Here is a 25,063-nt window from a genome sequence, read left to right on the forward strand (position 1 = left end):
CAATGAGAAAAAGAGAAGGAAGCATCTATCATCATCAATAACTCAGAAAGTGGAGTTATTGCAGAAGCTTGATCGTGGTGTGTCTGTGCACCATCTTACTGAAGAGAATAGTGTTGGAACTACCACTGTATATGATTTAAATACTGTAAACAGAAAGACAAGTTACTGAAGTTTTATAGTGACAGTGACATTGTACATTTATTCCAATAAGTCATTTACCATGTGTTTGATTTGGTTCGTTTGAAGCTGTATATTTTTATGTTTTATTGAATGTTTTTGTTGGAAGTAATTTTTTTTGTCATTATTCCCTAAACAATACAGTATAACAACTATTTACATAGCATTTACATTGTATTAGGTATTATAAGTAACCTAGAGATGATTTAAAGTATATGGGAGGATGTGCGTAGGTTTGGTGTGCCGCCAGGTCCTAAAGTCCACTGCACTGGGACAGGTTAAATAAGGGACTTGAGCATATGTGTTTTTTGGTATGGGGAGGGGTCTGAAATTCGAGAAATTCTGAATTCCGAAATGCAACTGGCCCCAAGGATTTTGGATAAGGGATTGTGGGCCTGTATAGGACTGACAGCACGGTAGTGTAGTGCTTACGAAACACTTTACAGCACCAGCGATCACCAATGGGGATTCATTTCCCGCTGCTGCCTTTAAGGAGGTTGTATGTACTCCTCGTGACTGTGTGCACTTCCCTATGAATGCCCCTGTTCCTTCTCACATTCCAAAGGCGTGTAGGTTAGGGTTAGGGGGTTATGGCCATGCTATGCGGGCTCTGGAAATTTGGCGACATTTTTGAGGGCTGTACAGCACAATCTTCGTTGATTTGATTTGACGCAGAGGACGCATTTCATTGTATGTTTCAATGTACTGTACATGTAAAAAATAAAGCTAATATGATTTACTGTGTTTTAATTTGTAAAGCTAATTCTACTTAATAAAATGATACAGTGGCGCTGGAAAGGATGCATTGATTCATGTGGATGATATCAGGACTGAGAAGGTGTATCAGGGACTGAGGGTTAGGAATTCCTTACACGCACCAATATTTTTATTTATATTATGAAGAAATTTAACTCAACACCTGCTTGCAAAAATGTTTTAGATTTAGAACACAGGTTGCACTCTTTCAAATTGATATCTGGAGTCTTCGGGGCCTGTGACGTGCACGTCGAAAGAGGTTGGCAGGGTACACTGCGTAACTTGGCAACGTTTGTGAAACAGAATCAGAATTAGGTTTATTTTCACTGACATCAGTGGTGAGATTGTTGTTTTGTGGCAGCGGTACAATGCAGGCCATAAAAAATTACCGTCAGTCACAATAAAAGAAATAAGTTGAGCATATGTGGAATAGCAAGGCGGAGTTCGTGAACCATTCAGAGGGGAAGAAGCTGTTCCTAAAGCAATTAAGTATGGGTCTTCGGGGTCCTGTACCTCTTTCCTGATGGCGGTAGTGAGAAAGGAGCATGTCCTGGAGGTGAGGGTCCTTCATGATCAATGCTTTTTGAACTCAGTAGTGGAGAGGGTTGTCCCTGTGATGGAACAGGCTGAGCGTACAATCCTTGGCAGCCAGTTGGCGATGCAACCAATCAAAATGGTCTCCGCAGTACACCTGTAGAACTTTGCTAAAGTCATTAGTAACGTACCAAGTTTCCTCAAACACCTAATGAAGTGTACTGCTGGCATACCTTCATCCTGATTGCATCAGTCCGTTGGGCCCGGAGAGATCCTTTGAGGTGTTGACACTCAGGAACTTGAAGCTACTCACCCTTTCCACTGCTGACCCCCCCCCTTATCTCTCAGGTCTAGGCTCAATCCTCCCTGCTGCTCCCTCCACCACACTTGATCCTCCACACAGGAAGGAAATTGACAGATTTCCTCTGCTATTGCGTTCTCTCTTCTGTAAGATCAGTTCTGTCAAACTGATGCTGTGGTCCGGTGGAGCATCACAGTCCGCAAACTTCTCACAAAGCCAGTGTCCTTTACATGCACTGAAATGTTTCTGACTAAGGATGAAACAAATTTCTTCAGCATTTTTGTAGAGATTAGATAAAGCTGTTTATCATCGTACCTGGTTGAGATCATGGTCATTCATTCATTATGTACTGTATCGTATGACATGGGCAATTGTGGTCTTGACCATGATTTGGCAAATTTTTCTACAGAAGTGGTTCCCCATTGTCTTCTGGGCAGTGTCTTTCTAAGACAGGTGACCCCAGCCGTTATCAACAATCTTCAGAGATTGTCTGCCTGGTGTCAGTGGTCGCAAAACCAGGACTTGTGATATGCACCAGTTGCTCATATGACCATCCACCACCTGCTCCCATGGCTTCACATGATCCTCACCAGTGGGCTAAGCAGGCGTTACATGAGGCCCAAGGGTGACTTGCAGGTTAGCGGAGGGAAGAAGCTCCTTACACCTCTTTTGGTAGAGATGTTTCTCCTCCACCCCGCCACCCATTGAGATCATATTTATGAGACAATAAGACATAGGATCAGAAGTAGGCCATTCAGCCCATAAAGTCTGCTCTGCCTTTCGATCACGGCTGATTTATTTTCCTCTCAATCAAATTCTCATGCTTTTCCCTGTAATCTCTGATTCCCTTACTAATCAAGAATCTATCAACCACCTCTTTAACATAAGAACATAAGAAATGGGAGCAGGAGTAGGCCATCCAGCCCATTGAGCCTGCCCTGCCATTCTATAAGATCATGGCTGATCTGTCTGTAAACTCAACTCCATCTACCGGTCTTTTCCCCATAACCCTTAATTCCCTTACTATGTAAAAATCTACCTAACTGTATCTTAAATATATTTATTTCGTGAAGAAGCCTCAACTGCTTCCCTGGGCAGAGAATTTCACAGATTCACCACTCTCAGGGAAAAACAGTTTCTCCTCATCTCCATCCTAAATCTTCTCCCCTGAATCCTGAAGCGATGTCCCCTGGTTCTAGTCTCACCTACCAATGGAAACAACTTTCCTACTTCTATCTTATCTATCCCTTTCAAAATGTTGTATGTTTCTATAAGATCCCCTCTCATTCTTCTGAATTCCCAGGAGTATAGTTCCAGGCGACTCAATCTCTCCTCATAGGTTAACCCCTTCACCCCTGGAATCAACCTGGAGAACCTCTTCTGCAATGCCTTCAAAGCCAGTATATCCTTCCTCAAGTACGGAGACCAGAACTGCACACAGTACACCAGGTGCGGCCTCACCAGTACCCTATATAGTTGCAGCACGACCTCCCTGCTCTTGAATTCAATCCCTCTAGCAATGAGGGCCAACATTCCGTTTGCCTTCTTAATAACCTGTTGTACCTGCAAGCCAACATTTTGCGATTCATGAACAAGCACTCCCAAGTGCCTCTACACAACAACATGTTGCAATCTTTCACCATTTAAATAATAATTTGCTCTTCTATAATTCCTTCCAAAGTGGATGATCTCGCATTTACCAACGTTGTAGTCCATCTGCCAGACCTTGGCCCACTCACTTAACCTATCTATATCCCTCAGCAGACTCTCCACATCCTCTGTAGAATTTGCTTTTCCACTCAGTTTAGTGTTATCAGCAAATTTTGCTATGCTGCACTCAGCATAGCAAAATCATCCCTCTTCCAAATCATCAATGTAAATGGTAAACAGCTGCGGGTCCAGCACCGACCCCTGTGGCACCCCACTCACCACTGACTGCCAACCGGAGAAACACCCATTTATACCAACTCTCTGCCTTCTATTGGTTAACCAATCCACTATCCATGTCAATACACTTCCTCCAACTCAATGCATCCGTATCTTATTTGTAGATCTCTTGTGCGGCACCTTATCAAACGCCTTCTGGAAATCCAAGTGTACAACATCCACCTGTTCCCCTCTATCCACTGTACTCATTATGTCCTGAAAGAACTCCAGTAAGATTGTCAAACAGGACCTGCCCCTTCTGAATCCATGCTGCATCTGTCTAATGGAACCACTCTTTTCCAAATGTTTCGCTATTTCTTCCTTAATGACAACTTCATGCATTTTCCCGACAATAGGTGTTAAGCTAACTGGCCTATAGTTGCCCGTCTTTTGCCTACATCCTCTTTAAATATACCGAACAACTTGTCTATGGCAATGAATTCCACAGATTCACCACTCATTGGCTAATGAAATTCCTCCTTATTTGTGTTCAAAAGGATGTCCTTCTAATCTGAAGTTGTGCCCTCTGGTCCTATATTCTCTCATTACAGGAAACATCCTCTCCACGTCCACTCCAAGTTGACAGTCTGTAATAAATATCAAAGGATTTCAGGTCGTTGTACACAATGTTAAGAGGATCCTAGAGTAGTTTAGTTACTTACTATTGATATAGTTAAAGGGTTATATGAAAAGACACGAAGAAGACTGGAATGGAGGCTATTAATAGGCTTAAACACTGTGGTTTTCAAAGTTAAACAGCTAGCACAGACCACAAACTGTAAGACCTCTTTCTCTGCTGTGGATACTGTAATTCTGTTATGCATTCAGTTATCGGGCATTCTGACAAATTCAAAACTACAGTCTTATTCCCTTTTCCTCAACACACGGCAGATCGTCAGTGCAAGTTGCACTTTGAGTGAACAAAGTCATATTCAGAGTCAGCACATGGCCTATCCTCAAATCCAGAACTAACATTACCGTCCTCTCATGGAGATTTGGGTTTGCTCCCAGAAGGAGAGGCTCTTTGAAGATGCACTCTTTCAAAGTTTGTTTATTTAGAATTATTTGTACATATTTTTATGTTTGATATGACACAGGAAGAAATCAGACATCCCACCTCTCCCGGAAGTTCCGGGAGTCTCCCGCATATTAATAGTGGCTCCCTGATGCCCGCAAATTATATACAATGTCCCAGAAATTGGGAGCGTAAAAGAACGCGCGAGAGAGCGAGCGCAAGAGCGAGAAAGCAAGCGCGAGAGATAGCGACCACGAGAGAGAGAGAGCACGAGCGAGAGTGCGCGTGCGTGAGAGAGAGAGAGTGAGAAAGCAAGCACGAGAGTGAGAGCGAGCGTGAGTGAGAGCGACCACAAGAGAGAGCGAGAGAGCAAGTGCGAGAGAGCGAGCGCGAGTGAGAGAGTGAGAAAGCAAGCGCGAGCAGCGAGAGCAAGAGCGAGAAAGCAAGCGTGAGTGAGAGTGACCATGAGTGAGAGAGCACACGCGATGGGGAGACAGCGAGAGCAAGAGCGAGAGAGTTCCAAAAAAAGTCAGAGTGGCAGTGTTCCAAGAAATATAAAACGTACGTCACCCCAGACTACACTAAAGTGTACCCCTGCCTAATAGGGGTCAAAAATAATGACAGTGTTGCTCGCTGCACTGTTTGCAACAGTGACTTTTCTATTGCCCATGGTGGGTTAAGACTGTAAAAGACGTGTTGAGGTGAGTTTAACAGGTGTCATTTGTTCATTAGCATAGCTAACGTTATTTATACTAGCTGGCCAGCTGCTAAGGAGCTACTCTATTGCAGACATCCCACCTCTCCTGGAAGTCCTCCGCAAATTGATGGAGCTACCTCCCTGAAATGAGTTTTTGCAGAGTGGGATGTCAGAGAAATAAATCTTTTTTATATTACTCTGGCGATGGCTGATCAGTTCCAAAGCCACATATGGTGATTGTGGGACTCTAAACTAAATTTAAACAACAAACTATGTTCAAAGATGATTGCAAAAGTACCCTTGGAAATAAAACTGTGTGGAGTTCTATTCTGAGCAAGATTACAGAGCGATGATATAAATATAGTCCTTAACTGATATTTTTTTAGAAGACAGAAAAATACAGGAAGTTAAAGGTGATCTGTTAAAGCAAAAATAGGGTCCATGTGACTTCCAGGAGAACATGGAACATTACTGAGTACAGGCCATTCAGCCCATCACATTGTGCTGACCTTTCTACATTCTCTAAATTGAATCTAACCCTTCCTTCCCACATAGCCCTCCATTTTTCATACCTTAAGCAAAGAATTAGGCCACTTAGCTGACTCTTTTGGTCCCACTCTTCCACTCTTTCCTTGTGGCCTTCCAATGGCTGAGATGTTTGGATGTAGCGTAAGGATTTTCCTCTGAGTGCCGTGTGTGAGAAATGAGATGTTTCCCCGAACAAAATGGAATGCAAATGTGATCATTTTCAAGCTAAATTCTACTCCAGTGAATTTAATTAGGGTTAGAACCCAAATTGAAGAATCTAAGTGGAATTCTCAAACTCAACTGTCCCATCCAAAATGGCTAAGTGATAAATGCCAAGCTTTGAATAGAAGACAGATTAATTAATTATTGAAGATGAGGAATACCGTATGGGTTTGAACGGTGTCCATTACTGACACTTACAGCAAAGATTTAGGTGAGTGAAACAGTTCTTGGAATATTACTGTTACACCCATCCAGGATTAGGCAACACTAGATGCTCCAAAATGGTTCCATCCCATCTGCTAGTAAAAAAGGGAAAAAAATAAAGTGGCTAATGAAACCATAAACACAAGAGATTCTGCAGATCTGGAAATCCAGAGCAACGCACTCAAAATGCTGGAGAAACTCAGCAGGTCATGCAGCATCTATGGAAGGTGTAAGCAGTTGATGTTTTGGGCCAGAACTATCTTCAGGAATGGAAAGGAAAGGGGAAGGAGGTTGGTGGAGGGGAAGGAGTAAAACTGGTGAACCAGGTGAGTGGGTAGATGAAGTGAGAAGCTGGAAGGCTGCAGATGGAAGAGGTAAAGTGCTGATGAAAAGCGCTTCTAATAAGAGAGGAGAGTGGACCATGTGAGGGAAAAGGAGGAGGAGGGGTAACAGCAGGAGTTGATGGGCAGGTGAGAAGAGAAGGGTTAAAAGGGGAGCCAGAATGAGGAATAGAGGAATATTTCTGTGGTGTGAATGTTTGTAGTGTCAATGTAAGGTAGTGAGTTAGATCCAGGGGCTAATTTTCCAACTCTACTCCTACCCCGACCCAGCTGGTGGCGTAGTGGCATCAGCGCCGGACTTCGGGACAAAAGGTCCCGAGTTCGAATCCAGCCAGCCAGCTCCCCTGCACGCTTTCCATCCGTCCTGGGTTACGAGCTGGTGATTTCTTTGGAAACTCACCTGGCAGAAGGCAATGGCAAACCACTGCTGTAACTTGCCTCGTATGCGGTTCCCCACTATGTCAGAGAGGCATGGAGAGAAATCGTCCGCTAACCGGAGAAACTCTGGATGCGACGTACCTTTCCTTTCACTCTTATCCTGACCTAGTGTAACCATATTTTTCATTCCATTTGTGATAATCCGATGTTACATTTCATCATCTCCCTCTAGTGGGCAAATCATGCAGAACAGGTGCCTTCACTGTTGTTCTGAATTGTTTAGATGATTGGCAGAGGATAAAAAAAAGGTTATCCAGTGTGGTTAGACAAGTAACTGTAATAAAAACAGACCTAGTAGGTCAGCCAGTATCTGTATTGAATCATTTTAGTTACCAGCAATTTTTCATTTCCTCCTGGCTCAATCAACCTTCAGGATGTGTAATTAGACCACTGCTCTACTTTCTCTACACTGCTGATTTTGTGAGGTACAGCTCGAACACCATCTATAAAGTCACTAGTCACAGAAATGTTGACCGTAGCATCTCACATGGTGACAAGGTGGCATACAAGAGTGAGATACAGTCGATCAGCTGGTTGAGTGGTGTCTCATCAACAACCTTCCACTCAAAGTCAGTACGACTAAGGAATTGATTGTGGACTTCAGGAAGGGGAAGTCAAAGGAACACACATCGTTCCTCATTGAGTATCCATGTTGGAAAGGATGAGCAGTTTCAAGTTCCTGGGTTTAAACATCTCAGAGGATCTGTCCGAGGCTCAGAATATTGATGCAATCATGAAGAAGGCACACCAGTGGATATACTTCATTAGGTATTTCAGGAGATTTGTTATATCACCAAAGACTCCAGTAAATTTTTACAGACATACAGTGGAGAGTGTGCTGACTAGTTGCAACACCGTCTGGTCTGGAGGCTCTAAAGAACGGGATAAAAAAATGCTGCAGAGGGCTGTAGGCTCTGCCAGCTCCATCACAGGCACACACCTCCTCACCAGCAAGGCCATCTTCAAACCTCCTCACCATGAAGGCCATCTTCAAACCTCTTCACCAGCAATGCCACCTTCAAACCTCTTCACCAGCAATGCCACCTTCAAACCTACTCACCAGCAAGGCCATCTTCAAACCTACTCACCAGCAAGGCCATCTTCAAACCTACTCACCAGCAAGGCCATCTTCAAACCTACTCACCAGCAAGGCCATCTTCAAACCTACTCACCAGCAAGGCCATCTTCAAACCTACTCACCAGCAAGGCCATCTTCAAACCTCCTCACCATGAAGGCCATCTTCAAACCTCCTCACCATGAAGGCCATCTTCAAGCCTACTCACCAGCAAGGCCATCTTCAAACCTCCTCACCAGCAAGGCCATCTTCAAACCTCCTCACCATGAAGGCCATCTTCAAACCTCTTCACCAGCAATGCCACCTTCAAACCTCTTCACCAGCAATGCCACCTTCAAACCTCTTCACCAGCAATGCCATCTTCAAACCTACTCACCATGAAGGCCATCTTCAAACCTCTTCACCAGCAATGCCACCTTCAAACCTCTTCACCAGCAATGCCACCTTCAAACCTACTCACCAGCAATGCCACCTTCAAACCTACTCACCAGCAAGGCCATCTTCAAACCTACTCACCAGCTCCATCACAGGCACACACCTCCTCACCAGCAAGGCCATCTTCAAACCTACTCACCAGCAAGGCCACCTTCAAACCTACTCACCAGCAAGGCCATCTTCAAGCCTCCACACCAGCAATGCCATCTTCAAACCTCCTCACCATGAAGGCCATCTTCAAACCTCTTCACCAGCAATGCCACCTTCAAACCTACTCACCAGCAAGGCCATCTTCAAACGTACTCACCAGCAAGGCCATCTTCAAACCTACTCACCAGCAAGGCCATCTTCAAACCTACTCACCAGCAAGGCCATCTTCAAGCCTCCACACCAGCAAGGCCATCTTCAAACCTCCTCACCATGAAGGCCATCTTCAAGCCTACTCACCAGCAAGGCCATCTTCAAACCTACTCACCAGCAAGGCCATCTTCAAACCTACTCACCAGCAAGGCCATCTTCAAACCTACTCACCAGCAAGGCCATCTTCAAACCTACTCACCAGCAAGGCCATCTTCAAAACTCCTCACCATGAAGGCCACCTTCAAACCTCCTCACCAGCAAGGCCACCTTCAAACCTCACCAGCAAGGCCACCTTCAAACCTCACCAGCAAGGCCACCTTCAAACCTACTCACCAGCAAGGCCATCTTCAAGAGGTGGTGCCTTGAGAAAGCAGCCATCATTAAGGACCATCACCAACCAGGACATGCTCCCTACTCATTACCGCCATCAGGATGGAGGTACAGGCGCCTGATGACACAAGCTCAATGATTTAGGAACAGATTCTTCCCTCTGCAGTCAGATTTCTGAACGGTCCATGAATCCATGAGCACTACCTCCCTTTTCTTTTTGTCTATGTATTTATCTATCTCATTGCAGCTTAGAGTAATTTTTTAATGTACTGCAGTATCCTGCTGCAAAACAACAAATTTTACGACATTCAGTACTATGCAAAAGTTTTAAGGCATGCCTATCTAGCTAGAGTGCCTAAGATTTTTGTATTTGTCAATGTGGAGCAGACAGCAAGTGTATAAATCTGTGGGGGGTGGGGGAGCAAAGGGTGTTATATATATAGCTAACAAAGGGTGTTAGCTATATATATGCCTAACACTTTTGAAGGGTACTGTACAGTATGTCAGAGATAATAAACCTGATTCTGATTTTGATTGTTGTCCCAACTCAAAGATTACCTGTGTTATCAAAACAATCTGCAAACAAAATGAAATCTTCATGAAATTTAGCATACTGGTTCGAGATATATGGCAGCTAAATCCTTCATCCCAGCATGCAGGCAGAAGGGTGCCAAAGTAATTCATATTCACAGAACAAAGACCGAACAAAAACCACAGAATGGATGGGACAAATTCTAGACCAGCTTGGGTATGGAGCAGAATAAGGATAGAGAAATTAATTAAACAAAGTGGGAGATTAAAAAAAAGAATGAAAATGCTTTATGAATATTTTAAAAAATTTAACTAATAAATATTTTTTAAAGTCTTCAGGTGGAATATTTTAATTATCAGCACTAGGGATTTCAGTGTGAGAGACTGGCAGGAGTAATTAAAAATCATCCCATCGATGACAGAGTAAAGGTTGATAAGACAAGATGTTGCTGTTCAGAATATATTACAACTTCACACCTTTCAATTCGAAGTGAGAAGGGCTGAACACAACTCACAACAGTAGAGTTTGGATATTGTTACTTAACTGAATTACTTCCTATCTACTGAAAATGGAGTGATATTTATGCGTTTATAATGACAGAGAGGGACAATAGCATTGTGTCACTTTACTAACTTTCCAATTCTGCAAAATCCCTGGTTAGGATTTTCCCTTTGAACCTTTACTTGATTTTGAGAAAAGATGGGGCTCATTTGCTGGTTATTATCATTTGAGTTAATTTGATAGATTTCCTCCATGATCTAATTGTAAATTTTTGGTATATTTATTTTCTTGCTGGCGGTTTGATGTTTATCTTTAGAAGCTTTTTGTATGACGCATGGCGCCGGGTGGTGCACCTAATGGGGTTTTCCCCCACTTTTTCTGCTCAGTAGGTTTAGTTTTATTATACCAAGAGTTTTTCAATCCTTAAAATAATGTTTTTTTTCCCCCTTGAGACATTGTAAATGTTGTTTACTTCGATATACTTGTGTTATTTTTGAATAATATAATAATAACAAAAAAGATTTGAAAGAGAAATTAACCCATATTGCAGGGAATAAACAGTCAATGATCGGGACGAGACCTTCCATCAGACCCTGTTGAAGGGTCTCACTCAGCCTGAACCGTCAATGGTTCATTTTCCTCAATAGATGCTACCTGACTTGCTGAGTTCTTCCAGCATTTTATGTGGTTGCTGGAGCATCCATGGAATATGTGGAGGTTGTAAAAGACCTGTGTCTGCAGGTGAGTGGTAGAGTGACCTGTGTCTGCAGGTGAGTGGTACAATGACCTGTCTGCAGCTGAGTGGTAGAGTGACCTGCGTCTGCAGGTGAGTGATAGAGTGACCTGTGTCTGCAGGTGAGTGGTAGAGTGACCTGTGTCTGCAGGTGAGAAGTAGAGTGACCTGTGTCTGTAGGTGAGTGGTACAATCACCTGTCGGCAGGTGAGTAGTAGAGTGACCTATGTCCAGCAGGTGAGGAGTAGAGTGACCTGTGTCTGCAGGTGAGTAATTCTTAATGACCTGTGTCTGCAGGTGAGTGGTCGAGTGACCTGTGTTGCAGGTGAGTGGTACAGTCACCTGTGTTGCAGGTGAGTGGTAGAGTGACCTGTGTCTGCAGGTGAGTGGTAGAGTGACGTATGTCTCGTAGGTGAGTGGTAGAGCGGTCTGTTTCTGCAGGTGAGTAATTGTAAGTGACCTGTATCTGCAGGTGAGTGGTAGAGTGACCTGTGTCTGCACTACCTGGTATAGAGAACTGTGTCTGCAGTTGTGTGGTAGAATGACCTGTCTTCAGGTGAGTGGTAGAATAACCTGTGTCTGCAAGTGAGTAATTTTGAATGACATGTGACTGCAGGTGAGTGACAGAGTGACCTGTGTCTGCAGGTGAGTAATTTAAAACTACTTGTGTCTGCAGGTGAGTCATAGAGTAACCTGTGTCTGCAGGTGAGTCGTAGAGTAACCTGTGTCTGGAGGTGAGTGGTAGAGTGACCTGTGTCTGCAAATGAGTAATTTTAAATTAATCTATGACTGCAGGTGAGTGGTAGAGTGACTAGTCTCTGCAGTTCAGTGGTAGAGTGACCTGTGTCTGCAGTTCAGTGGTAGAGTGATGTATGTCTCGTAGGTGAGTGGTAGAGCAATCTGTGTCTGCAGGTGAGTAATTTTAAAAGACCTGTGTCTGCAGGTGAGTTGTAGAATGACCTGTCTGCACGTGAGTGGTAGGGTGACCTGTCTGCAGGTGAGTGGTAGTGTGACATGTGACTGCAAATGAGTAATTTTAAATTACCTGTATCTGCAGGTGAGTGGTGGGGTGACCTGCATCTACAGGTGAGTGGTAGAGTGACCTGTGTCTGCAGGTGAGTGGGAGAGTGACCTGTCTGCAGGTGAGTGGGAGAGTGATCTGTATCTGCAGCTGAGTGGTAAAATGATCTGATTCAGATAGATCTGTTGAGGAATATAGGGAAGCAAGAAAGGAGCTTAAGAAGGGGCTGAGAAGAGCATGAAGGGGGCATGAGAAGTCCTTGGCGAGTCGGGTAAAGGAAAACCCCAAGGCATTCTTCAATTATGTGAAGAACAAAAGGATGACAGGAGTGAAGGTAGGATCGACAAGAGATAAAGGTGGGAAGATGTACCTGGAGGCTGTGGAAGTGAGCGAGGTCCTCAATGAATACTTCTCTTCAGTATTCACCAATGAGAGGGAACTTGATGACGGTGAGGACAATATGAGTGAGGTTGATGTTCCAGAGCATGTTGATATTAAGCGATAGGAGGTGTTGGAGTTGTTAAAATAAATTAGGATGGATAAGTCCCCGGGGCCTGACGGAATATTCCCCAGGCTGCTCCACGAGGCAAGGAAAGAGATTGCTGAGCCTCTGGCTAGGATCTTTATGTTCTCGTTGTCCACGGGAATGGTACTGGAAGATTGGAAGGAGGCGAATGTTGTCGCCTTGTTCAAAAAAGGTAGTAGGGATAGTCCGGGTAATTATAGACCAGTGAGCCGTACGTCTGTGGTGGGAAAGCTGTTGGAAAAGATTCTTAGAGATAGGATCCGTGGGCATTTAGAGAATCATGGTCTGATCAGGGACAGTCAGCATGGCTTTGTGAAGGGCAGATCTTGTCTAACAAGCCTGATAGAGTTCTTTGAGGAGGTGATCAGGCATATAGATGAGGGTAGTGCTGTGAATGTGATCTACATGGATTTCAGTAGGTCTTTGGAGGGAAGGCGGTTGAGAGGAGACATGATAGAGGTGTACAAGATATTAAGAGGAATACATAGAGTGGATAGCCAGCGCCTCTTCCCCAGGGCACCACTGCTCAATACAAGAGGGCATGGCTTTAAGGTAAGGGGTGGGAAGATATTAGAGGAAGGTTTTTTACTCTGAGAGTGGTTGGTGTGTGGAATGCACTGTCTGAGTCAGTGGTGGAGGCAGATACACTAGTGAAGTTTAAGAGACTACTAGACAGGTATGTGGAGGAATTTAAGGTGGGAGGTTATATGGGAGGCAGGGTTTGAGGGTCAGCACAACATTGTGGGCCGAAGGGCCTGTAATGTGCTGTACTATTCTATGTTCTATGTTTCTGCAGATGAGTGGTAGAGCACCCTTGTGACTGTCCCCCTCAGCAACAAATATCTTGTTCTGGATGCTGTTGAGGGGGATGACCTGACAGGGGACGGCCACGGTGACCGGGACTCTGGCACTGAGCCTGGCGCTGTTGTGCAGGAGGGAAGGAGGGAGAAGAGGAATGCGGTAGTGATTACATAGTCAGGGGAACAGTCAGGAGATTGTGTGAGCCTGATAGAGATACCCGCATGGTGTGTTGCCTCCCAGGTGCCAGGGTACGGGATGTCCCGGATCGGGTCCAGAATATTCTGAAGGGAGAGGGCGAGCAGCCAGTTGTCTTGGTACATGTTGGTACCAATGACATAGATAGGACAAGGGAGGAGGTCCTGAAGAGAGATTTCCAGGAGTTAGGAAGGAAGCTGAGAAGCAGGATCTCCAGGGTAGTAATCTCGGGATTGCTACCTGTGCCACGTGCTAGCGAGGGCAAGAATAGTAGGACCAGGAAGATGAATGCATGGTTGAGAGACTGGTGCAGGGGGCAGGGCTTCAGATTCTTGGATCATTGGGATCTCCTCTGGGGGAAGTATGACCTGTTCAAAATGGACAGGTTACACCTGAACCCGGAGGGGACCAATATCCTGGGGGGAAGGTTTAATAGCGCTGTTAAGGAGGTTTAAACTAATTTGGCAGGGGGATAGGAACTGGAATGATAGAGCGGAGGAAGGGTAAAACAGAAATAAATCTAAGATAGTGAGCAGTAAAGATGTCAGGAAAGTCGGGCAGGTGATGGGGCAAATTTGTAGCCATTGGGATAAGTTGAAGAGCAAAAAAGTTGCAGTGCAATCAAAGTGAAAAGTACCAAATACTGGTCTTAAGGTGTTATACTTAAATGCACGCAGCATAAGGAATAAGGTGGATGATCTTGTCGTACAGCTACAGATTGGCAGGTATGATATTGTGGCCATCATTGAGACGTGGCTAAAGGATGCATGTCTCTGGGAGCTGAACGTCCAAGGATACATGGTGTATCGGAAGGATAGGAAGGTAGGCAGAGAGGGTGGCTTGGCTTTATTGGTAAGAAATAATATCAAATCATTAGAAAGAGGTGACATAGGATTGGAAGGTGCAGAATCTTTATGGGTTGAGCTAAGAAATCGCAGGGGTAAAAGGACCCTGATGGCAGTTACATACAGGCCTCCAAACAGCTGCAGTGATGTGGACTACAAATTACAACAGGAAACAGAAAAGGCTTGTCAGAAGGGCAGTGTTATGATAATTGTGGGGGATTTAAACATGCAAGTGGATTGGGAAAATCAGGTCAGCACTGGATCTCAAGAGAGAGAATTTGTAGAGTGTCTGCGAGATGGCTTTTAGAACATCTTGTTGTTGAGCCCATTAGGGGATCAGCTGTACTGGATTGGGTATTGTGTAATGAACCAGAGGTGATTAGAAAGATTGAGGTGAAGGAACCCTTAGGAGGCAGTGATCATAACATGATTATGTTCACCGTGAAATTTAAAAAAGAGAAGCCGAAATCTGATGTGTCGGTATTTCAGTGGAGTAAAGGAAATTATAGTGGCATGAGAGAGGAACTGGCCAAAGCTGACTGGAAAGGGACACTGGCGGGAAGGACGGCAGAGCAGCAGTGGCTGGAGTTTATGCGAGAAGTGAGGAAGGTGCAAGACAGGTATATTCCAAAAACGAAGAAATTTTTGAATGAAAAAATGATACAACCATGGCTGACAAGAGAAGTCAAAGCCAAAGTTAAAGCAAAGGAGAGGGCATACAAGGAAGCAAAAATTAGTGGGAAGAAGGAGGATTGGGATGTTTTTAAAAGCTTACAAGAGGAAACTAAGAAGGTCATTAAGAGGGAAAAGATGAACTATGAAAGAAAGCTAGCAAATAATATCAAAGAGAATACTAAAGCTTTTTCAAGTATATAAAGAGTAAAAGGCAGGTGAGAGTAGATATAGGACCGATAGAAAATGATGCTGGAGAAATTTTGATGGGAGATAAGGAGGTGGCGGAGGAACTGAATGAGTGTTTTGCATCAATCTTCACTGAGGAAGACATCAGCAGTATACCGGACACTCAAGGGTGGCAGGGAAGAGAAGAGTGTGCAGTCACAGTTACGACAGAGAAAGTACTCAGGAAGCTGAATAGTCTAAAGGTAGATAGATCTCCCGGACCAGATGGACTGCACCCTTGTGTTCTGAAGGAAGTAGCTGTGGAGATTGCGGCGGCATTAGCGATGATCATTCAAAAGTCGATAGATTCTGGCATGGTTCCGGAGGACTGGAAGATTGCAAATGTCACTCCGCTATTTAAGAAGGGGGCAAGGAAGCAAAAAGGAAATTATAGACCTGTTAGCTTGACATCAGTGGTTGGGAACTTGTTGGAGTCGATTGTCAAGGATGAGGTTACGGAGTACCTGGAGGCATATGACAAGATAAGCAGAACTCAGCATGGTTTTCTTAAAGGAAAATCCTGCCTGACAAACCTATTACAATTTTTTGAGGAAATTGCAAGTAGGCTAGACAAGGGAGATGCAGTGGAGGTTGTATATTTGGATTTTCAGAATACCTTTGACGAGGTGCCACACATGAGGCTACTTAGCAAGATAAGAACCCATGGAATTATGGGAAAGTTACAAATGTAGATAGGGCGTTGGCTGATTGGCAGGAAACAGAGAGTGGGAGTAAAGGAATCCTATTGTGGTTGGCTGCCGGTTACTAGTGGTGTTCCACAGGGGTCCGTGTTGGGGCCGCTTCGTTTTACGTTGTAGATCAACGATTTGGATTATGGAATGGATGGCTTTGTGGCTAATTTTGCTGATGATACAAAGATAGGTGGAGGGGCCAGTAGTACTGAGGAAACAGAGAGTCTGCAGAGAGACTTGGATAGATTGGAAGAACGGGCAAAGAAGTGGCAAATGAAATACAATGTTGGAAAGTATATGGTTATGCACTTTGGCAGAAGAAATAAATGGGCAGACTATTATTTAAATGGGGAGAGAATTCAAAGTTCTGAGATGCAACGGGACTTGGGAGTCCTCGTGCAGGATACCCTTAAGGTTAACCTCCAGGTTGAGTCAGTAGTGAAGAAGGCGAATGCAATGTTGGCATTCATTTCTAGAGGAATAGAGTATAGGAGCAGGGATGTGATGTTGAGGCTCTACAAGGCGCTGGTAAGACCTCATTTGGAGTACTGTGGGCAGTTTTGGTCTCCTTATTTAAGAAAGGATGTGCTGACGTTGGTGAGGGTACAGAGAATATTGACTTGAATGATTCCGGGAATGAGAGGGTTAACATATGAGGAACGTTTGTCTGCTCATGGACTGTATTCCTTGGAGTTTAGAAGAATGAGGGGGGACCTCAAAGAAACATTTCAAATGTTGAAAGGCATGGACAGAGTGGATGTGGCAAAGTTGTTTCCCATGATGGGGGAGTCTAGTATGAGAGGGCATGACTTAAGGATTGAAGGGCGCCCATTCAGAACAGAAATGCAAAGACATTTTTTTTAACCAGAGGGTGGTGAATCTATGGAATTTGTTGCCACGGGCAGCAGTGGAGGCCAAGTCATTGGGTATATTTAAGGCAGAGATTGATAGGTATCTGAGTAGCCAGGGCATCAAAGGTTATGGTGAGAAGGCGGGGGAGTGGAACTACATGAGAGAATGGTTCAGCTCAGGATAAAATGGAGGAGCAGACTCGATGGGCCAAATGGCCGGCTTTTGCTCCTTTGTCTTATGGTCTTATGTCTTGCAGGTGAGTGGTAGCGTGATCTTTTTCTGCAGGTGAGTAATTTTAAATGACCTGTGTCTGTAGGTGCGTGGTAGAGTGACCTGTCTGCAGGTGAGTGGTAGAGTGACCTGTGTCTGTAGGTGCGTGGTAGAGTGACCTGTGTCTACAGGTGAGTAATTTTAAATGACCTGTGTCTGCAGGTGAGTGGTAGAATGACCTGTCTGCAGGTGAGTTGTAGAATGACCTGTCTGCAGGTGAGTGGTAGAATGTCCCTTAAACTTCACTAGTGTATCTGCCTCCACCACTGACTCAGGCAGTGCATTCCACGCACCAACCACTCTCTGAGTAAAAAACCTTCCTCTAATGTCCCCCTTGAACTTCCCACCTCTTACTTTAAAGCCATGTCCTCTTGTATTGAGCAGTGGTGCCCTGGGAAGAGGTGCTGGCTATCCACTCTATCTATTACTCTTATTATCTTGTACACCTCTATCATGTCTCCTCACATCCTCCTTCTCTCCAAAGAGTAAAGCCCTAGCTCCCTTAATCTCTGATCATAATCTCAGATCATAACTCTTCTAAACCAGGCAGCATCCTGGTAAATCTCCTCTGTACCCTTTCCAATGCTTCCAACTTCCACATGTCCATAGTACATTTCCCTGCAAAAACATCATCCCAATTCACACCCGCAAGTTCTAGCCTTATAGCCTCATAATTTGCCCTTCCCCAATTCAAAATTTTCTCTTGTCCTCTCTGATTCTATCTTTTTCCATGATAATCTGAAGGCCAGGGAGCGGTGGTCACTGTCCTCCAGATGTTCACCCACTGAGAGATCTGTGACCTGACCCAGTTCGTTACCTAGTACTAGATCTAGTATGGCATTCCCCCTCGTCAGTCTGTCAACATACTGTGACAGGAATCCATCCTGGACACACTTAACCAACCCTGACCCATCTAAACCCTTGGAACTAATCAGGTGCCAATCAATATTAGGGAAGTTAAAGTCACCCATGATAACAACCCTGTTATTTTTGTACCTTTCCAAAATCTGCCTCCGAATCTACTCCTCTGTATCTCTGCTGCTACCAGGGGGCCTATAGAATACCCCCAGTAGAGTAACTGCTCCCTTCCTGTTCCTGACTTCCACCCATACTGACTCAAAAGAAGATTCTGCTACATTACCCACCCTTCCTGTAGTTGTAATAGTATCCCTGACCAGTAATGCCACCCCTCCTCCCCTTGTTTCCCCTTCTCTTTCCCTTTTAAAGCACTGAAATCCAGGAATATAGAGAATCCATTTCTGCCCTGGTTCCAGCCAAGTCTCTGTAATGGACACTGCATCATGATTCCATGTATGTATCCAAGCTCTCAGTTCATCACCTTTGTTCCTGATGCTTCTTGCATTAAGGTACATGCAGTTTAGCCCTTCTACCTTACTACATTTACACCCTTTATTCTGCTTCTCTTTCCTCAAAGCCTCTCTATATGGTAGATCTGGCTTTACTCCATGCACTTCTTTCACTGCTCTATCGCTCCAGGTCCCATCCCCCTCGCAAATTAGTTTAAACCCTCCCGAACCATGCTAGCAAACCTACTTGCAAGGATATTGCTCCCCCTCAAGTTCAGGTGCAACCCATCCAATATGTACAGCTCCCACTTCCCCCAGAAGAGATCCCAATGATCCAAAAATCTAAAACCCTGCTCCCTGCACCAACTCCTCAGCCACGCATTCAACTGCCATCTCCTCCAATTCTTATCATCACTGTCACGTAGCACTGGCAGCAATCCTGAGCATGCCACCCTTGAGGTCCTGTTCTTCAGCCTTCTGCCTAGTTCCCAAAACTCACACTTCAGGACCTCATCCCTTTTCCTGCCTATGTCGTTGGTCCCAACATGTATCACGACTTCTGGCTGCTTTCCCTCTCGTACCAGGATGTCGTGCACCCGGTCAGAGACATCCCGGACCCTGGCACCCGGGAGGCAACAAAGCATGCAGGTGTCCTTCTCACGTCTACAAAATCTCCTGTCTGCTCCCCTGACTATAGAGTCTCCAAGGTGACAGCTCCCCTCTTCCCCGTCCCACCCTTCTGCACCACAGAATCAGACTCAGTGCCAGAGGCCCTGCCACCTTGGCTCACACCTGTTCGGTCGTCCCCGCCAACTGTATCCAGGATGATAAACTTACTATTCAGGGGAATGGCTACAGGGGTGCTCTGCACTACCTGTCTGCTCACCTTCACTTTCCCCCCTCTGACTGTCACCTAATGACCTGCTTCCGGCAGCCTAGGTGTGACTACCTCCCTGTAGCTCTCATCTATGACTGCCTCATTCTCCCTTATGAGTCAAAGGTCATCCAACTGCTGCTCCAGATTCCTTACACGGTCTTCCAGATTGCCCAGCCACATGCACTTCTGGCAGATGTGACTCTGCGGGAGAGGAGCGTTCCCCCAAGACTGTCACATCTCACATGAGAGGAACATCACCGTCTCAGGAGACATTGTAAAAACTAACTGTGAGCAAGCTTGTCCTCCGCCTCTTCTCGTCGAAGCCTCTCGAGTCAAAGCCTCAAAGGTCTACTCCCTCACTGGCCCACTCACTCACTGGCCGCTCCGCTTGAGCTACACCTCTATTTATCTGTTTGAGCTTTTCAAAATGCTTGGTCACCTGACCTCAATTGCCCGATCAGCTGCTTTCTGCTGAGTCTCAGCTATTCAAATCTTGATTGTCTAATCAACGGCTTTCTGGGGGGCTGGCTGGGTGGTGTTAGTTGGAACTGCTGTGGTGACTGGAAAATGGCAGAGAGAGAGAATACCAAGGAAAGAGCCAAGCTGTTGAAGGAAGTTTTTGGCGAGAGTGGAAGTGAACTAGAGATGGAGGTCGGCGGGAAAGAGTAACGGAATGGAAAGAGGAAGAAAAGAAGGCAGAGGTACGGGATATGAAACTCTTAGGAGTCAGCGGATGATCAAAACAGGACAGCAAAACAATGGAAAGAAGATGAGATTTAAGCAATTTTAAAACTAAGTGAGGACGGGGCGTCTTTTCGTGATTGGAACCCGATTGGACGAAGATACTGAACAAAATTATAGGCGAGATTAAAGGAGCAAAGATTTTACGAAATGGATTGCTGTTAGTGATTTGTTGGGATAATGTTCAGCAAGGTAAAGTGATAAGATTATGTAAAATAGATGGCAAAGAAGTACAATGCTCAATACTCAACAATAGAAAGTGGACTAGAGGGGATACCAACAAAAGTTACTATGGATGAGATTAAACAGAACATAAGAGGAGCAACATACATCAAAGTTGCTGGTGAACGCAGCAGGCCAAGCAGCATCTATAGGAAGAGGCGCAGTCGACGTTTCAGGCCGAGACCCTTCGTCAGGGAGCAAACATTATTGAGGCCAAATGTTTGAAAGTTACAAGAAACGGGAAAAAGTGTGATAGTTTATCGGTAATGATTAACTTTGATGAAGAGAGATTGCTGACTAACATTTACTTAGGGTATATGTGTTATGTGGTTAGAATATATATACCACCGCCTTTAAGATGCTATAAATGTCAGAAATTCGGGCACATTGCGGCGGTCTGCAGAGGAAAACAAAGCTGTGGGAGATGTGCTGGAGAACATGAATATGGGAAATGTGAAGCGGGAACTAGGCTGAAATGCTGCAATTGTGGCGAGGAACAGTGCAGCTTATCGAGGGTGCATTTATAGCAAGAATGCGGCTGAGATACAATATGTAAGAGTAACTCAAGGAATCAGTTATGCAGAGGCAGTGAAAGAATTTGATGAAAAAAAGGACGTCAAGCAAACAAATACAGGGAATAATAAACTGGTGAATTGTGAGAGCTGTAATATGAAAAATAAGGATACACTATTAATGAGTAGAAAGGACTTTGTGCTTTTTATGGTGGATGCAATTAATTGTTTGGCGCAAACAAGAAAAAGAACTGAGAAAATTAAAATTATCGTCAAGTCTGCCAAAGAGTATCGTGGTATTAAAGGGATTAGGTGGGAAGAAGTCAAAGAAATGCTGAATGGAGGATCCAACAGTTCACAGGCAGGGGAGATGGAATCTTAATGGCAGTATATTTATCGCAAATGGTCAAGAATTTAAGAAATGTTTCAGAACTTGAGGAAAATCCTCAGATCTTATGGTTGAAGCCCAGGTTAAACGTGCAGAACTCCAACAACAAATAGAAGTACCCGACAAGAACAACGGTGAGTTGGAAGGAGATTGGAAAGTGGAGGAAATTATTACAAGGATACAAAAGGAAAAGGAATTTGTTACAAAGTGAATTATCTACATTCAGATTATAAAATGAAAACATGGAAGCAAATGAAGAAGAACTCCGAGGTCTCAGTAAATAACTGCAGGCTACAATCCAAGAAAATGAAAACCTGGAAAAGCAAATAGACTTGGAAAAACAACAATTTTAAAAGTATAACGTGCGATAATTATTATTCTTTAACAAGACAATTTTAGTCTTGCAAGTGAGATGTAATCAATGTAATTGAGGTAATGCAACTACACAAAAACGTGACAAAATTAGGGAAGAATAGCAGCTTGCAGCATTATCTAATGAGTGCATTAAGCATTCACGAGGAATTGCAACTACAGAGTGATGCTAATAAAGAACTGCAGGCTGAACTAGATTGTCTAAAGTAAGGAATTCCAAGACTTATTTGGTTGGAACACAAGAAGTCTAGCAGGTGGCGGTAATGCACTGAAAACTGGTTGCCAACTGCCATAAAACAAAAAAGAAGAAGAAGAAGAACAGCTTTCTGTTGATCTATTCAAATCTTGATTGAGTTAATTGCACAGACCAACTGCCAAAATTGCCAGAATCTCTCGAGACAAAGCCTCAAAGCTCCACTCCTTCACTGGCCCACTCACTGGCCGCTTTCTACAGATCTTTCCAAGATAGAACATTGAAGCTACGTTTTCTTTGGCAGGTTCCTAATGCAGCAAGCGACCGGCTGATTTCCTGGAACAGTAGATACATTGAATTGTATCTGCATTTAATGATTTTGGGTTACTCTGTCTTCTCTAAGTACATGGAATGTGTTTTTATTGTGTTTTTATTTAAGAAAGGATGCGCCAAGTGAAACATGCAGTTGTTTTTCTAACTTTCGGTTTTTGGAATCTCAGTGTGTCTCAATCCTGCAGCATGTCTGTTTATGTAATTTGGGGAAATTTAGAGTAAAACAAACAAGCTAAGACAAAGAAAATACCTTGGATTATATATCTAGGAGTAAACTTCTGGATACCCAGAATTTGGACACCTGGAAGTGTGATCAAAGCTGTTCCAAGCCAATTTTCAGCTCCAACTCCACAGCAAGGTTGGAAATGTGCCAAGGAACTTGGAGAAAATAGTAAATAGGATTATAACTGGTAAATAGGGATGTGGATTGTGCTAATGTGGTAACAGAACTGCAGACAAAGTAGAGAATACAGCTGCGAAGACACCTAAGTTTAGGAACTTCACTAATTATGTTATAGAGTGCACTGATTTTTGGAATAGAAAATTGGATTCACAGTTAGACCAGCAGTTAATCATTTTATTTTGTATCAGGCCCTAGTCTGCTACTTAATTAAGTCTTCCTGTCGCCACCATTATGTTATCAAAATGTAGTTTTACTGGTAATCCTGGCAACTGAGAATGAAAAAGCTGTACCAAATTCATGCTCAGGTAGACCAGTTTTGACTGGTCTCTTGGTGTGCTCCAGTTTTTGAATAAATTGCCTGTATTTCGAATACCATCTCCACGTGATCTTTCAGTTTGGGCAATAGAGGCCAAAGTATAGTGATCTTCTGATTCAGGACCTCCCCAATATGCTTCATGTGCACTTTTCAAGTGTAGTCACTGTTCTAATGTTTGAAAAATGGATCGGTGTAGTTTTGAACATTGCTATCAAAAACTACTCGGGAATTATAAGATTTAGGGATTTTGGTAAACCACTAAATGTTGGCCAGGACACTGCTTACTTGATGAAACTGGAAAGACTCTGACTTGGGAAAGTGATACATTTTATTGCTAGAATTTTAAATCTTGATTCATCACCTAATCCAAACAAATGTTAATTTGATCGATGTGGTGATAATTGGCACGCTGAGGAGTGATTACCTAATAGTGTTGTGTGTTGACTCTCTAGGAATCTTCTACACTCTTTGAACATGCGATACTTCTCTCCCTGTCTTCTTTGGATCAGCTGGTGCTATGTGTCGCAAACACGAGCAGAATTCTTCACGTCCATCGGTAAGATTTACTGGAATATTCGTATTTCTGATGAATTCAAGCAACATTTTACCATAAACCAGAGGTGAATTAATTACACCCTCCCATTTTCAACAAAAGTCCATCATTAGCTTGCTTATGTTAGTGATCACACATAGTTTATGGGTAAAACACAGACTTTGCACTCTCCTACATTCATTTTGAGAAGACTTGGAATGCCTGCATGGTATTCCTGAATTTCGTCCTCTGTTGTCCAGTCCCTGTTGGCTAACAGCAGCACACCGGAGATCTCAGAAGGTCTGGACAAGAACTGAGCCTAAACTGGCTATAGCTTGCAGCTCTGATGTAGAACCTGACCACCCCTCTTGGTTCAGATACAATTGTGAAAAAATGGTGTTTTGCCTTATTGTCAAGGGCTCTGAGAAGCAGAGTTTCTGCTGAGGTACTTGAAAAACTGAACATAAATGCTGCAAGTTTTGGAGAATTTTGATTAATTTCAAATTGATCTCTTTGAACAGACAATGAATTTCCTCTGCCTATCATAAGCACAGAAATGACAGTCATAGATTAATACAGTGTTGAATCAGGCTCTTCAACCCAACTTGTCCATGCTGACTGTGGCGCCTACCAAGTTAGTCCAATTCATCCAATATCTTAAGTCCCTACGACCACGAAACATTGGAGCAGAATTTGGCAATTTGAGTCTGCTCTGCAATATCATCACAACTGACTTATTATCTCTCTCAGTCCCATTCTCCTGCCTTCTCCCCATAACCTTTGATGCCCTTACTAAACAAGAACTTATCAACCTCTGGTTTAAACATACCCAATGACTTGGCCTCCACAGCCATGTGTGGCAATGAATTCCACAGATCTACCACCCTCTGACTAAAGAAATTCTTCCTCATCTCTGATCTAAAGGAATATCCTTGAATTCTGAGACTGTGTCTTCAGGTCCTAGACTCCCCCATGATAGGAAACATCCTCTCCACATCTACTGTATCCAGGCCTTTCAAAATTCCATAGCTGAATTCTTTCTAAACTCTGTCTATATACTTATCCAAGTGCATTTTGCACATTGTGATTATACCAGCCTGAATCACTTTCTCTGGCAGCTCATTCTGTGAACAAATTCACCCTACAGGTTGAAGTTTACCATCAGTTCCTTTTCAAATGTTTACCTCTTTATCCTCAACCAATACCCTCTAGTTTTTCATTATCCTTCCCTAGGGAAAGAGACTGTGTGCATTCATCCTGTCTATGCCCCTCATGATTTCATACACCTCTGCAAGGTCATCCTGCAATCTTCTACGTTCCAAGGATTAAAGTCCTAGCCCGCCCAACCATCCCCTCTAACTCAGATCTTTGAATCCTGGCAGCATCCATGTAAAATGGTTCTTTAAAGTAGTCTCCTGAAAATCATGGCAATGATCTTAGCGAGATGCCTAATGTGGGATGCAACCATGCAAAAGTGGACATCATTCATTTATTTAATGGCAGGAAGATGTGTACACAGGGTACCTATTCTACTGGAAGTTCAAAGTTCAAAGTAAATTTATTATCTATATATATGTGTGTGTGTGTGTGTGATCATTTACTACCCTGAAATTCAATTTCTCATAGGCATTCACAGTAATTAGAATGAAATACAATAGA

General features: G+C 43.8%; 1 protein-coding gene across 8 annotated transcripts in view; it reads left to right on the forward strand.

The window, feature by feature from the left end:
- LOC134349176 (prolyl 4-hydroxylase subunit alpha-2-like) overlaps positions 1 to 25,063 on the forward strand; it is a 157,878-nt gene that overhangs the window by 38,853 nt on the left and 93,962 nt on the right. For all 8 annotated transcript variants that reach the window (XM_063053118.1, XM_063053123.1, XM_063053117.1 and 5 more), the window contains exon 2: positions 23,325 to 23,428. In XM_063053118.1, coding sequence (XP_062909188.1) covers positions 23,347 to 23,428 — 82 coding nt within the window. In that variant the 5' untranslated portion in view covers positions 23,325 to 23,346. The remainder of the gene's footprint in view (positions 1 to 23,324; positions 23,429 to 25,063) is intronic.

The sequence above is a fragment of the Mobula hypostoma genome, chromosome 7, assembly GCF_963921235.1.
Source record: "Mobula hypostoma chromosome 7, sMobHyp1.1, whole genome shotgun sequence".
Taxonomy (NCBI): Eukaryota; Metazoa; Chordata; class Chondrichthyes; order Myliobatiformes; family Myliobatidae; genus Mobula; species Mobula hypostoma.